A 16295-nucleotide genomic window follows, 5' to 3' on the forward strand; every position below is an offset into this window, starting at 1 on the left:
CTTTTAAGAGAAAACAATTTCCTATTAGGCTGACCTTCTCCATGACTATAAATAAGTCACAAGGTCAGACTTTTGAGAAAATCAGTTTAGTATTGACTAAACAAGTTTTTAGTCATGGACAACTTTATGTTGGCCTGTCAAGAGTTAAGTCATTTGACAGCCTTTCAGTAATTACTCCAAGAGGCCAAATCTATAATTGTGTTTTCAAAGAAATTCTAATTGCTTAGTATTAATTGCTTAGAGCTTTGCAGAAAAAAATGTTTTTTGGAAAAAATTTAATTGAAACTTCTATTGGCAGTAGGCAAGGGGACCTGCCAAAATCAAAACTCTCCGATGAGAAATGCAGCATGGCGACCTCCACGTGGTATTTCTCGGGTAATGCTAACAGCCATGCATTTTAATTTATTGTATGTAAAACATCCTTATTTTGTTCTAAAATGTTATGTACTTTATCACAAATGTTAATTAATATAGAAATTGATTTCAATAATGTTGATCACCAAAAAATATTTCATTTGGCGATAAAACAAATTTTTGTGTTCTTGAAAATGAAAGACTTTTTGAGGGTTATTATCTCACAAGGAAAAGTTAGGGTTTAAAGTTTATATTTTTAAATAATAAATTTTTTTTCTAAAACTTTTAGAATTTCTAGCATTAACTAATTTATTATACATATTTAGTTGAATTTAGGTAAGTAACTGCAATATGTGATAATTTATTCTGCTAATATGTTTCTCATTTAGCTAATGTTTTGATTTTTTCACCATGTGCAATCTAAATAGCTAATATACTTTTTTAAAAGCCAATAAGAACATTGATAGAATTCTTCTACATAAGTACAATACTATGTCTTTGATGATAAAATACTATGTCTTTGATGATATTATACTATGTCTTTGTGCTAGAACATTGTGTTCATTGGCGAGCGAGCCATGGTTCACAACGTGAACCACATAGGATTGCGTAGCAATTCTCGGGGGTTGGCGAGCGTTAGCGAGCAGGGGGCGGAGCCTCCTAGTATTTATTGTTTCATTACAGGTTATAATTAGTGTAGGTTGTTAGAATGTGTAATTAAAAGCAAAATTTATTTATTTGTAGGAAAGACTGCACTGCATTGGGCAGTTGCCGTGAATAATATGTCTGCTATTAACTTACTTCTGAGTCATAAAGCCAACCCAAATTTACAAGACGGGGAAGGAGAAACGCCCCTTTTCGCAGCTGCAAGAGAAGGATGTTTAGAAGCAGCCATTAGATTGCTCGAAAGCGGCGCAGACAGAAGAATCAAGAATTATCTTGATAAACTACCAATTGATATAGCGAGGGAAAGGTCTCATATAGATCTTGTTGAGATGTTTGAAGAATTTCTAGAGCCTGAAAATGTTTAATAAAAATAACAGTTTGCAAAATAATGTGTATTTTCTTGAGATATTGACTCTTGCTTTTTTTAGTCTAATATTGTGATCAATATTTTTGCATTTTGTTGAGAAGGGAAAACTCAATAATTATTTTCTTTTTTGAATTTTGGAAATCATTATGAGGTTTAAAAAAATGAGGAAGTCCATAGCAGTAAGTATCTAAAAAAAAAGATTGATGACAAAATCTTTTCGGGAAGAGATTTTTCAGTTGCCTGTTTTGTTTAAAAATTTAGTGGTTGTAATAAATAATATCATATTTAAAATGTCAGAGTTTATAAACTATGCTAACATTCAATTGCAATAACTGTTAAAATGACGATATAATCATTGCGTTTAACAGTAAGTACTCAAATGTGGGATTAGAATTTATCATATACTATATGGATTTATGGGTTTGTATAAAAAAGAATATCAATAATCATAACTAAGCAATGAAAGACAGCAGAATTTCAAATAAAAGTAAACATAATTGCTGAAAAAGTAAACAAAACACTGCATATATTTCTGATGAAATCTCTTTCAAGTTGAAAGCAATGATAATGTGAAATTTAAAATTCATGATTGAGAATTTTCATGGGTGAATATTATAAAAATATTGGATTGATTTAATTTCAACCAAATTAAAAAAAAACAGATACAAATGAACAGCACTGATTAGTTGGTTTGCTATAAATCACAATTTGTAATCAAATCCCCAGTTAAAATCTTATTTTATTAAAATATGTTTTTTTTTTAAAATAAAATTGAAGGAAAGAACATTATTAGGGAATTTTTTGCTATGTGATCTGTGGCAGAATAATCACCAAGTCTTGGCAAATTAAACAGCGGAACTGAAATAAAACGTCACAGAAAGGAACCAACTCGAAAGTTATAAATTGTTGCAACCCCCTGGCAAACATCTACATGGTTTTGTTTCTTAAAAAAATGAATCTAGCAAGTTTAAAATCTATTTGGCACATCTTGGCGATAGAAGTTGGCGCTACAGATCATGACACTAAAATATCCTCGCATGGTTTAAAGAGAGAATTATCTTTTACACTTTTGTTAAAATTTTGATTTGATTATTATTTCTAATTTTAGCTGAACACAAGAAAGAACCTGTTGAATATAAAAACCATAAAAATTTAGTACCCAAAGAAAGATTCTATCTGCAAGAGTCCAATAATGTTCTGTGTCAATATTGCTGCAATTCTGCTGTGAGGGCAAAATATAAATAATGTTCCCACATTTAAAAAACCCAAAATGACCAATAAAAAAAATAAAAAAAATTAATATTTTAACATTTTAGTTTTATATTTCAAAACATAGTTTAATTAAAAAATGTCAATGGTAAAGAAACAGGTAGAAATTGACAATAGTGGCATATTTTAAAAGACACAGTATTTCATTTTTCGCATTATTTTGTAGTATATCTTAATACCGGTTACCAGGAAGAATTTTTCACCCACATTCTCTAAATGATACTCTTTACCCCGATGGTTATCATAGTTATCTTAGTTGTTGTTTATGCTTAAAGTAGTTTTCAAAATGAAATATAGATGGCAGTATAAAGTCACGTGAATAGTAAATGTTAATTTTTGTTTTATGTATATGTAGTTTTAGTTCTCTATGTGTTTTGTCTCAATAAAGTTGTGTAATTAAAACCGGCATGGTAAGTGATTATTTTCCCCGAGACGAAAAAACCTTTTTTCATTTGTGGCGCCATTACGTGCGGCAGATGTGGATGACTCATGTAAGTGACTTTGATTTTTGAATTTGTTTGAAACTTGAATAGAATTGAAATTTGAATTTGGGAACTTTAGAATTGAATTTGAATAACCATGTCGGTCAGTGATAATGAGACAGATGCAATTGATGAAAACTCGAAGAAAAAAACCATTCAAAAGAGAACAACATATAGAGCATTAACGACTAAACTGCTTAATAAAATAGAATCCTGTTATAAAGATGAAAATTTAGATGATGAGAATAAAAATGAAGAACTAAAAACCTTATACGATCAATTGATTGAAAAGGAATATGAGCTTGTAAAACTTAACATAAAGATAGAGGCATTTATTTCCGTTGACGAAATTGAAAGGGAAATAATTTCGGTTGATGAATATTCGGAGAAAATTTTAAAATGGAAAAGTAAAGTTAAACGAAAAATTGATAAAATTAATGAAGAAACGCAATCGGTTTCTAGTGACGAAAATTTACCTCTAAGTTCATTAAGTAGAACTCCCATGATAGAACACAATAAATTGATTTCTTTACCGAAATTAACTTTGCCTAAATATTTTGGAGACCCCTGTTTATGGCTTGAATTTTGGGCCCAATTTGAAGATGCAGTGCATAAAAATACCGAATTATCAAATGTCGAAAAATTCCATTACTTAAAAAATTCGTTGGGTGGTTTGGCATTAAATTCTATTAAGGGTTTTTGTTTGACAGATTATAATTATGACAAATGCATAAAATTAATATCTGATAGATTTGGACGAGAGGATCTTGTAATTAATGGTCACATGACTAAACTCCTTAATTTAGAACCCGTGAAAAACTCTTCTAATTTGAGAGCGTTTCGAAATTTATATGATCAACTTGAAATTAATATTCGTTCCCTTGAAAGTTTGAATGTCGTATCTGGTTCGTATGGCCAGCTTTTGTGTCCCATAATTCTAAAACTATTACCTCCTGATGTTAGTTTGGGATATAACAAAATAAAAGAATCTAAAGGTCAGTTTAATGTAAATGAATTAATGAAGTTTATCCAAATCGAATTAGAATCGAGAGAATCGTCATTACAGCTAACACAACCAAAAATTGATTATTCCCCTCCATATCATCGTTCGGCAAACGAATCATACGCGAAAAGAAATAATCCGCACACTTCCACCTTAACTACTATCATAAAAGATAAAAAATGCATATTTTGTTTTAAGGGACACGATTCTTTAAATTGTCGCTTATTATCACTTTTTGAGAAAAGGGCCAAATTAAAAAGAGAAGGTCGCTGCTTTAAATGCTTATGTAAAGGTCATTTGAGTGTAGAATGCCAGGAAAATGTTCGATGCAAAAAATGTATGAGTCAAAATCATAACGAACTGTTTTGTTTTGGGAAAGAGAAACCGATAATAACAAATCACTCAGAAAAGCGAAATGAGGAGCCAGCAGCCGCGCCTCAAAATCCTGAATCAATTATTTCTAGTATTGCGCATAAGGCCAATAGTCAAAACAAGAGTATAATTTTGCCGACGTGTTCTGTAACTGCGCGTAATCCAAATAAAAAATGTAATTCTAAAAATATTTTAATGCTTTATGATTCAGCTAGTAGCTGTAGTTTCATTACGAAGGAATTAGCAGATAGTCTTAATTTATTGATTTCTCGAACTGAGCGATTAGAAGTATATACATTTGGAAATAACCCAATTCAAAAAGATTTCGGGGTCACGACAGTTAACCTATCTCATATAAATAATCCAAGCAGATGCGCGAAAGTAGAATTATTTATTACTGATTCTATTTCTCATTGCCACGTGCAGGCTCCGAATGATATGATTAAAAGAATGTTAAAGGAATTAAATTTATCATCTGAAGAATTGTTTTCTTTTGAGGGAAAAGAGAAAATTCACATTTTATTGGGATGCGATTTAATGTGGAAATTTTATACCGGAAATAAACTAGAATTTTCTAAAGGGCTTTATTGTATTGAAACTTTATTCGGTTATTGTATTAGTGGAGTTACGCAATCTATGAATTTAAGAACTCAATCAGTTAACGTTTGTATTTCGGAAAGAAAAAATGTTACGAATTCAGATGGTGATTTAAATGCTAATTTAAGGAAACTTTGGGAAATAGATAATTTGTTTATTGGGAAGGATGATAATAGCATTTTAACTAATGATATGGAAATTTTGCGACGCTTTGAAAATGAAATAAAATTTGAAAATGGAAAATATGTGGTTAGGTTGCCTTTTAAGGAAAACATGAATCTTTCTGATAATTTTTCGAATGCTAAGAGGAGGCTCTGGAGTTTGACTACCCGTTTTGAGAAAGATCAGGCTCTCTTTCAGGATTATAATGAAGTGTTTAGAGAACAGTTAAAATCGGGTGTAATTGAACCTATTACTATTGAGAAAGGGATTTCGTCAGACCATATGTATTACATGCCTCATCATCCAGTTATCAGAAGGGATAAAGAGGAATCGCGTACAAAACTACGCATTGTATTCGATGCATCTTCTAAAGATAAAAACTGTTATTCATTGAATGATAATTTAGAGGCAGGTCCAAATCTTAACCCTAATTTGTTAAATCTTCTTTTGCGGTTTCGACAGAATTTTATTGGAATTATAGCAGATATTGAGAAAGCGTTTTTGCGCATTTCTTTAAATAAAAACGATAGAGATTGTCAGCGCTTTCTTTGGTTTGATCAGATGCCGCTAAATGAGATTAAGATTTTTCGGAACACTACAGTTGCGTTCGGGGTTAAGTCTTCGCCATTTTTATTAGCCGCTACAGTTAAGCACCATATTGAGAAATTTAAAGGGTCACACGAGTTAGCATACGCGGCGTTAAACGATTGCCTCTATGTCGATGATTTAATTACAAGTGTGAATAATTTAGAAGACGCTATTGAACTGTGTAACGACACAAAGAACATTCTTATGTCTGCCAACATGAACTTACGTGCCTTTAAAACTAACAGCATCGAACTGTCGCAATATTGGCAAGAAACGAAATTCGAAGAACCTTCCAAAAATAGTTTGATTCCTATTAAGGTACTAGGTGTCATATGGGACACCGTGAAAGATGAACTGAAATTGGATTTATCTTCCATAAACTGTTCTCTCTCAAGTACTATTTGCACGAAGCGTGCCATTTTGCAACTATCATGCATGATTTTTGACCCTATCGGGTTTATAGCTGCATTCACGATTCGAGCAAAGATATTGTTGCAAGTTACTTGGCAAAGAGGACTTGGATGGGATGATGAGTTACCTAATGATTTGAGAAGAAAATGGAAGAAATGGACATTTGAAGTTCCGAAACTGGAAGACATTATTATACCTCGTTGGTACTTTCCTAGGTCTAGTCGAGAGAACATCGATTTTCAGATACATATTTTCTGCGATGCCAGTGAATTAGCTTTCGGTACTATAGCTTACCTCAGATACATCAATGAATCAGGACAGTATGAAGTTAGCTTTGTCCTTGCAAAAGCTCGAGTTGCACCTGTTAGGAAAATTACGTTACCGCGACTAGAGCTTTTATCCGCTGTCCTTGGTGCAAGAGTGCTAGACTCCTTGAGAAGTGTTTTCCACATAACGAACAATTATTATTTATGGAGTGATTCCATGGTGACTTTACATTGGATCAAGGGGTGTGCTAGCAATTGGAAACCCTTTGTAGGGAACAGAGTAATGGAAGTTCAAGCGAAAACTGAACCAGAAAATTGGAGACATTGCTGTGGTATCGATAATCCTGCTGATTTGCTGACACGTGGGTGCAATGCAAGCGAATTGAAAGAAGGAGATAAATGGAGGTACGGACCTTCATGGCTAAAACTTAAAGAGTCAGAATGGAATAATGGTAAAGTTTTCAGCTCTTCGCATAGCGAACACTTGGACGATGAAGTTCGTATTGAGAAACGAATCAAGCCCATGAACATTAATATGAATGATTGCAAGGAAGAAAGCCAGCCTGATTTTATGAACGTCATAAATAAAATTTCGTCATGGACTAAATTGCAAAGAGTATTTGCCTGGTGTAGAAGATTTATTTTAAATTGCAAGTTTCCAGCTGCAAAGATTAGTGGTTGTTTAACAACTGCAGAGATTCAAAATTCTAGAAAATCTCTGGTGAAGATAGTTCAAGAATATGCTTTTGGTACTGAAATAGAATATCTGCATAAAGAGAAGACACTCCCAAAAAATAGCAATCTGTTGCCTTTGGCACCCTTTCTTGACTCATCGGGACTGCTCCGAGTTGGTGGAAGATTGAAGAATTCCAATCTTTCTGACCGTCCAAAACATCCAATACTTCTCCCAAAAGGTCATCATTTATCAACGATAATTGTGAGATATTTTCATGAAAGCCATCTACATGGAACTATTCAAATGACATTATCAGCATTAACGCAAGAATATTGGATAATTGGTGTCAAGAATCTTGTCAGAAAGACTATCTCCAGTTGTGTAAAATGTCATCGTCAAAATGCTAGAATTTTGACACAATTTATGTCTGATTTACCTTCAGTAAGAGTAACACCTTCCCGAGTTTTCTCCATTGTTGGAACTGATTATGCCGGTCCTTTCCAAGTGAAGTCCAGAAAAGGAAGAGGTGTGAAGACTATGAAATGCTATGTTTGTTTATTTGTGTGTTTATCCACAAAAGCAGTTCACTTAGAACTTGTAAGTGATCTGACTTGTGATGCCTTCCTAGCTTCTTTAAGAAGATTTACATCTCGACGTGGAAAACCTGATCAGATACACAGTGACTGTGGGACAAATTATGTTGGTGCGTATAGAGAGTTGAAACGCCTGATTGCATCACTCTCTTCAGATGAAGGTTTTCAAAGCTATCTTGCAAAGGATAATATCATTTGGAAATTCAATCCTCCTGCGGCACCTCATCATGGAGGATTGTGGGAATCTACTGTTAAATCTATGAAGTCACACCTTAAAAAAACTGTCGGTGAACAGATCCTCACCTACGAAGAATTCCTAACCCTGATTGCTGAAGTAGAAGCTTGCCTTAATTCTAGGCCACTTACCCCTCTGTCGGATGAACCTGCTGATTGTGAGGCATTGACGCCTGGTCATTTCCTTATTGGTACTTCATTGACATCAGTACCGGATTCTGATCTTTCAAAGGAAGTGATTACACCTTTACAACGATGGAGGTTAATGCAAAAAATGAAACAACAATTTTGGAAACAGTGGTCAACTGACTATCTTTCCACTCTTCAAAGGCGACCGAAATGGCTCCAAGTAAAGAAAAATCTTGCTGTAAATGAACTGGTGCTAATCAAAGAAGATGATTTACCTCCACTGAAGTGGGAGTTGGGACGTGTGCTAGAGACTTATCCTGGAGCAGATGGTAAAATCAGAGTGGTAAGGTTGAAAACTGCAAATGGTGAGTTAAAACGTCCTATTGTTAAACTTTGCCCACTGCCTATAGAATACAAATTTTGAACTCATACGAACTTTGAACTGTTAATTTTAATTTTTCAGTCAAATTTAATTTTCATTTTAAATCAAAATTTTATGATGGTTGATATTTGTCTGTAAGTGCATTTCATTAGATCAATTTTGTTTTTGTTATAGTTAATTTGTTTATTGTTTGTCTACGATTCACATATATTTCATTTAAAGTTGATTTAGTTTTGTGTGAAGATTCTTAAACTTAAAATTTTCTGTAATTGATTTATTGCTGCTTTATCTTTGAAATTAAAGTTTGAATGAATGTATAACATTTTATGAACCCCCTAAGGGTTCATGGCGGGGGAGGATGTTTATGCTTAAAGTAGTTTTCAAAATGAAATATAGATGGCAGTATAAAGTCACGTGAATAGTAAATGTTAATTTTTGTTTTATGTATATGTAGTTTTAGTTCTCTATGTGTTTTGTCTCAATAAAGTTGTGTAATTAAAACCGGCATGGTAAGTGATTATTTTCCCCGAGACGAAAAAACCTTTTTTCAGTTGTTTAAAAAATAGGTAGGATACTGAACATACGCAATTGTAACTGTTTATCGATGCGTATACTGTACAGTTTTTTTTTTATTATCTCCGTAGAAAGACGTGAACAGATTGGAAGATTAATAGAAAAATACAAGTAAATTACTGAATTCTTAATTTCAGATGACTTTTTAAACAAAACAAATCTATCCGCCTTATCAACAATCTGTTGCCATATTTTTTGTAAAGTTAAATATTATAATATTCTTTCCAGACTGCAGTAACTGAGAGACCAATAATCTCTTGAAGTGAGAATGATTTCTTAAAATTCTAAAACCACTTATAAATTCCATTGTTTTGGTAATGAGTCTTATGGAGCATATTTACAGGGTGCGATTCGCTTATGCAATCACCCGCTAATGCGATCATCTTGCATGCAATTTCTAGGCATTCGCGCGTGCGTCATGGGCAATCGCATGCATGAAGTGTAAATGCTCCATTATCACCTTGGACGCGGTGTACATCATTTTTCCACTGTGGTAGAGCATGCGAGTATGCCATGCCATCCCAATTTTAATTCTCTGCTCGACGACGTGCAGTCGAGCACTTTGCAGTAGAACAGTTTAATGAGGACCGATACTTCACACCCTCACTACTTACGCACGTTGCTAAAAGTGGTCACCCACCCGATTATTAACAACGGCTAGTGATTCTTGCAATCGGTAATCTTCTGGGAAATGGTGTCTTTACGTCCACTGCGGAACATATCCGGAAAAAAAAGACATACAATTTACTTGCAATGATTATTTTCTTATTTTTCTCCGATATTATTGGAAAGGTTTTGAAATTGATAGGCTTAGTTTTATTTTTCAGGAATGTTTGTTGTTGTAGTTAATTTACGCACTAGAGCTGCACAATGGGCTATTGGCGACGGTCGGGGAAACATCCATGAGAAGGATCCGAAGACATGCCATCACAATTTTGATCCTCAGCAGAGGGGACCTGCACGCGAAGTTGAGCACTTTACGGATGTAAAATATTATGTGCTTATGCGCATCGTATTTTTTGGTAAATAATTTATTTATTATATATCAGTTTATAGATGGCAAAGAGAAGAGTTTTTTGGTTGCCATGGTGATGGTTTAGAATGTAAATAGTGTTTTGAGAGAGTAAGAGATTTGTTTTTTGTTTGGAACTGCGATGCGGTAATTTTATTTAGTTAATAAATCTTCCTTTTATATTAAACGTATTAGTAGAGTTTTAATTATTTGATTCGAAGTCCTTTGAGTTTTATTTGAGGTCAGTAAATATTTTGTATTTTTTGTCATATGGCGTCCGCGACAGGACTTTGAATTTCTGTTGAGATTTTAGAAAACGACTATTACTGAATCTGAGTGAAAATGGAAGTATTGAAGCGAGTGAGAACACAGCATCGTAGATTGCTTACACAGTCATGCAATGATTTTGCAAAAATTGAGACCGATATGAACGATGAAGAGAAATTGTTGAAATTAAAAATCATATCAGAAAAAGGTACTTGTATCTGAAGAAAATGTAAGAACTGAATTGTTGTCGGAGGTTCGAGATGATAGGAAATTGATAAAGAAATAGATGATACCGAAACGTATATTGATAGAATTAGAGTTTTTGATATTAAATTAGAAAACTTACTTTCTTCTATTTCTGAAAAACATAATATGTCCGTTAATAGCCATTTAGTTGTTGGTCCGACAAATTTGCAGTATCCAAAGATTAAGCTTCCAGTCTTTGATGGAAATTTGAAAAACTGGCTCAGTTTTTGGTGCCAATTTGAGAAAATTGACAAAGATCCAAATATTGGCGACCATGATAAATTTCTTTATTTATCGCAATCCATGTTAAAAGGATCACCTGCTGATGAACTTTTAAGGAGTTTTCCTCCGAGTGGAGAGAGTTATAAAACTGCAATTAATCAACTTAAAACTTGGTATGGAAAGGAAGAATTGTTGATTCAAGTGTATGTGAGAGAGTTATTAGCTTTAGTATTACATAAACAAAGCAAATCTGAGAAATCTCTGCGGAAACTTTATGACCAACTTGAATCAAAACTTCGATCATTAGAAGTGTTAGGAGTAACAAGAGAAAAATATGCTGCAATGTTGTTTCCTCTAGTCGAGTCGTCTATTCCAGAGTAAATGCTCAAGGCGTGGGAAAGATATCCCTATTGGAAAAAAATCTTAAAACCAGTATCAAAAACCAGTAAAAATGATACCAGAACCAGTATGACCATACTGGAAATTTTAAAACCAGTATGGCACCATACTGGAAATTTTAAAACCAGTATAGCACCATACTGGAAATTTTAAAACCAGTATAGCACCATACTGGAAATTTTAAAACCAGTATAACACCATACGGGAAATTTTAAAACCATTATAGCACCATACTGGAAATTTTAAAACCAGTATAGCACCATACTGGAAATTTTAAAACCAGTATAACACCATACGGGAAATTTTAAAACCAGTATAGCACCATACTGGAAATTTTAAAACCAGTATAACACCATACGGGAAATTTTAAAACCAGTATAACACCATACGAGAAATTTTGAAACCTATATAGTCCCATACTGGAAAGTGTAAAACCAGTATGGCACTATATCAGAAATTTAAAACTAGTATGGATCATACTGGAAATTTCGACATGAGATATAAAATCGTACTGGAAATTTTTATACCAGTTTTCAAACATACTGAGTTTTAAAGTAGTTTTAAAATGTAGCTTCATTCTTAGTAAGTACATATTTTTCTGGAAATCTAACAGTTTTGACATTATCAAACTTCGTTTATTTCTTTTTTATTATATACTTATTTCAAATACTTAATTTCTTAGATTTTTATTAGAATTCTTAACGTATATATCAAGAGCGGTGAAAGCGTACATTTTCTATGTACATGAATTGAAAAAATAGATATTTAAAAATATTAAAATAATTTTATAATTTTGAAGAAAAAGGAAGTTTTTGAGTAAGATTTTTACACATTTTAATTACTTTAAAATCTGCTTAAAGTCATTTAAATGTTAGTAATTTTCTAAGAAAAATAATTTAATAATAGACTGTGTTTTTATTCGTTTATTATTTATTTACTCATTTATTTTTTGATTTACAAAATTTATTTTACTCAAAGTCATGATGACAAAAGAATATTATTAATTGTATCACTTTAAATTTTATTATAAATTGTTTTTATTTATTCATTTATTATATTTGAATTTATTCTAGAACAATGTTATTCCCAACCGAAACTAATTTATCAATTCGAGAAATAAATTAATTAGTTCAGGTTTCAAACAACTTCGTAGCAAAGGAAATATGTTTACATAAATTAAAAATTGATGTAAAATCTCTACTTTTTACCTTCAAACATAAAACTCTCCTTCATTAATTTATAAATTTCTGTCCGTTTTTGAAATTTGTAATTAATAAATTTAAATCATAAAATAAAATAAACTTTTTTTGAATGAAATAAATAAATTTGTTTTGTTACTAAATTCAATTGAATCTATAAAAGAGAAAAAGAGCGATTAATTCAGAAACGAATGGGAACCACGAAAAGATTAGAATCGACTTTTAGTCGTTCGTTAAATCTATCGAGCTAGCGTGAAGCGATGAATTCGTTCGTTAAATCTATATCACGCTAGCTGATCTATACAGTTCAGTTTTTCCAGTTCTTTCCGTTTCTCTGTTTGAACTTCACAGCCAACTAATCTTGTTTACATCATGGAAGCATCGTGGGAAGAATGGCGTTATTTTAAAGTAAGTGTATTTTTCTCTTTATTTCTTTGCTTTTATTTGCATCTTTGTTAGTTACAATAAGTTTACATAAGTTACATAAATTAAAAATTGATGTAAAATCTCTACTTTTTACCTTCAAACATAAAACTCTCCTTCATTAATTTATAAATTTCTGTCCGTTTTTGAAATTTGTAATTAATAAATTTAAATCATAAAATAAAATAAACTTTTTTTGAATGAAATAAATAAATTTGTTTTGTTACTAAATTCAATTGAATCTATAAAAGAGAAAAAGAGCGATTAATTCAGAAACGAATGGGAACCACGAAAAGATTAGAATCGACTTTTAGTCGTTCGTTAAATCTATCGAGCTAGCGTGAAGCGATGAATTCGTTCGTTAAATCTATATCACGCTAGCTGATCTATACAGTTCAGTTTTTCCAGTTCTTTCCGTTTCTCTGTTTGAACTTCACAGCCAACTAATCTTGTTTACATCATGGAAGAATCGTGGGAAGAATGGCGTTATTTTAAAGTAAGTGTATTTTTCTCTTTATTTCTTTGCTTTTATTTGCATCTTTGTTAGTTACAATAATGTTAAAACGTATGCTTCAGTAATATTTAAAGTAATCAAGACATATATATTATTCTTGAATTATTACTGCATATGCATTTGATATGGGGTTCATTGCATTGAGACTCCATTGCATGAGAAGAAAGTATTTTTAATGTTTTTTCCTGGGTTTCTTAATGAAACTTTAATTGAAACGCTTTGTCCACATGTTTTTTTACATAAATTCTCATTAATACCACCGTTATTGGCAAATTAATTATTTGTTTAGTTTTATATAATATTTGGAAACTTCGCGTTGTATATTAAGTGTTAATCTCAAATTCTTTTGTTATTTTTAATGTTTAATTTTATTTTAAAGCATTTAATTTTAATTATATTTTATTAACTTTTGGTACCATGAAGTTTCAGTTAAACTAAAATAACATTTTAAAAACAAAGTAGTTGATACTTAAGAGTTTGATATTACTGCCTAGTTAATAGTGTACATATATTTTGTAATTGTATAATTTCTAAATAAATTTTTTTTTTCAGAAATGATTTGGAAAACAGCCTATTATTTTTATTTCAATAGAGGTATGTTTTTCTTGTTCTTGACATATTCAACATGCAAACTATTATAGAATTTTTTTTTTAAATTCGATAGTAATTTTATCCTTTATAAATCTACATTTAGGGATGTTTCAGAGTCAAGATCCATTGCACCAGCTACAACTGTCAAGATGCCTAAAAGATTTTAAGCTTACAAATTTTATTTATTATATAAAAAAGAAAGACTAGTAGAGATTTGGCTGGGATAGCTGAGAGTTATACTCTTTAAATAGGTCCTGTTCTTTAATGTTTTTGTTTTAATTTCGCCTGGAGGTTTTTTTTTCTTGTTTATTTCTCCTTATTGAAGCTTTTAAGATGTTTGCAAAATTCCCAGAATATTGAAAGTTTTAGTTAACAATATCAATATAACATTTTGCTAAAAGCATAGCAGTTGGCAGTTCTGAATTCATTATATTTCTTTGTACATAAAAGTGATACAGTGTATATAAAGATATTCAGTTTGCTGATAAATTGAATTAGTGAAGCCTTTTTGTAAGTTTTCATATTATAGTTACAAATTAATTATAAAATAGAACTGAATGCTTCTTTGATTTTAATGAATGTAAAAAGTATATGCAAATTTAAATGTTTCAATATTTTTACTTCTAAGATCAGCCTCTGAAAAGTTCAAATTTTAATTTTATGTTTAAAACCTTTAATATGCTTTGTCATGATAATGTATTTAAATGTTAACCTTTTGACAAAGTTATGAGCTGAACTGTTAAAAAACTATTGTACTGAAACTAAAATGGTCAAAAGTTACTTCAGATCATTCATACTTAAATTTTTGCATGGAGTCACTCCAAAAGTAGGTTGGTAATGTGCTCTCATGATGTGGGCGTTTGTGAATTCTTTTGTGTTGTCAACTAGAAGTGGGTAGTATGAGAGATACCTATGTTACACATTAACTTCCCTTTATTAGAAATCTCTTTCAAATTACAAAAATAATAAAATTTTGGTGGACCATTATTTTTTCTTACTATTGTCGCGTTGATCTAAGTTTCAATTAGCCAGTTGAAATATGGAGTATATTTATAATTGATTGATATAGTAGTTGAAAAATAAGTAGTATTTGCAATTGTATTTTTCATACTTAATAGTTATTCTGAAAAATTGTTTTTACTGTATAAATTAGTCTATATTATTTAGATAACTGTTTATTCTTAATTTAAAATAGTTTATTCTTTTATTTATTTGCAGTCTGTGTATTTCAATATTACCTTATGTTAAAGATGTCTAATGGAATTAGCACTGCAATCTGAAATATTAACTTAATCAACATTGTAATCTAAAATTTAGCATAAACAGATAAAGCATAATATTAAAAATAAGGTATGCAATGTTAAAAATTAGATTTTTTGAAATTGTTGTTTAGTTTACAATTAATGTTAATTGAAATTTTGTTTATATTAGGAGCTCTAAATGGAGACATTGTTGCTGGCTCTTTTTTGGTGAAGTGAGAAAGATAATTCTACTAAGAGGTCGACATTAAAGAAAAGTGAGGGATCCTGCACAACCAGACAACCTCCAACTAGACTGGAAAAGTGGCTGTTAGAAAGTGCATTTTCGTCTCTATCTTCTTTGATATTGAGAAGGCTTACGATCGGAAATGGCGATACGGAATTTTGAAGACACTCTACGACATGGGACTTCGCGGAAATCTATATGAATCCTATCCGTGGAAATCTATATCCTTGAATGTACTATGCGTTTTATGAAATAGCTTTTGGGGTGCTTATCGTATCGCCCTACTAAGACTGTACAAAGCGTTAATACTATCACGTAGAGATTACGCTTGTGCAGTCTATGGTACTGCTACTGCTTCCAACTTAAGGCGTTTAGATACAGTACATCATACGACTTTACGTATATGTAGTGGTGCATTCCGCACTTCACCAGTTGAGAGTTTATATGTTATTTGTCACCAATCATCTCTCGATTTACGTCACATGCAGTTGTCATTGGCATATTACTATCATGTGAAGTCCTACAAATCTCATCCTCTAAAGCAAGATGTCTTTCCATTAAGCTTGGAACGATTGTATGACGCTAGACCTTCACACGTCCGTCCATTTCATGCTCGCATGCGCTCAATCATACATGGTTGACGCAGATAAAGCCTGCAAACGACGGTTGCGTTTGTAAAAAGTAAAAATTAACCACAACAAGGAAGATATAATATTTAAACTATGCGAATCAATCAACTACTTGAATGCAATATTTTTGATTTCGCTACTAAAATATGACTATACTGATTTCGTTTGATTATAAAAAGATTAA

The 16295-nt window shown here is 31.7% G+C and overlaps 1 protein-coding gene and 1 long non-coding RNA gene across 2 annotated transcripts; both read left to right on the top strand.

The window, feature by feature from the left end:
* The first annotated feature begins 3235 nt into the window (after positions 1-3235).
* On the top strand, positions 3236-11252 carry LOC139427204 (uncharacterized). The gene is made up of 3 exons (XM_087152736.1): positions 3236-3545; positions 3849-8534; positions 10741-11252. The coding sequence occupies exons 1-3, from the start codon at positions 3236-3238 to the stop codon at positions 11250-11252; spliced, it is 5508 nt and encodes a 1835-aa protein (XP_087008862.1).
* Positions 11253-13327: 2075 nt separating this feature from the next.
* On the top strand, positions 13328-15652 carry LOC147802502 (uncharacterized). Its single transcript, XR_015429998.1, has 3 exons — positions 13328-13388; positions 13959-14000; positions 15429-15652. It is a non-coding gene; the product is annotated as an uncharacterized LOC147802502 (long non-coding RNA).
* Positions 15653-16295: the final 643 nt, after the last annotated feature.

This window comes from Parasteatoda tepidariorum, chromosome 10 (genome assembly GCF_982258835.1).
Source record: "Parasteatoda tepidariorum strain Cologne lab strain chromosome 10, Ptep-v5.0, whole genome shotgun sequence".
In the NCBI taxonomy this organism is placed as follows: Eukaryota; Metazoa; Arthropoda; class Arachnida; order Araneae; family Theridiidae; genus Parasteatoda; species Parasteatoda tepidariorum.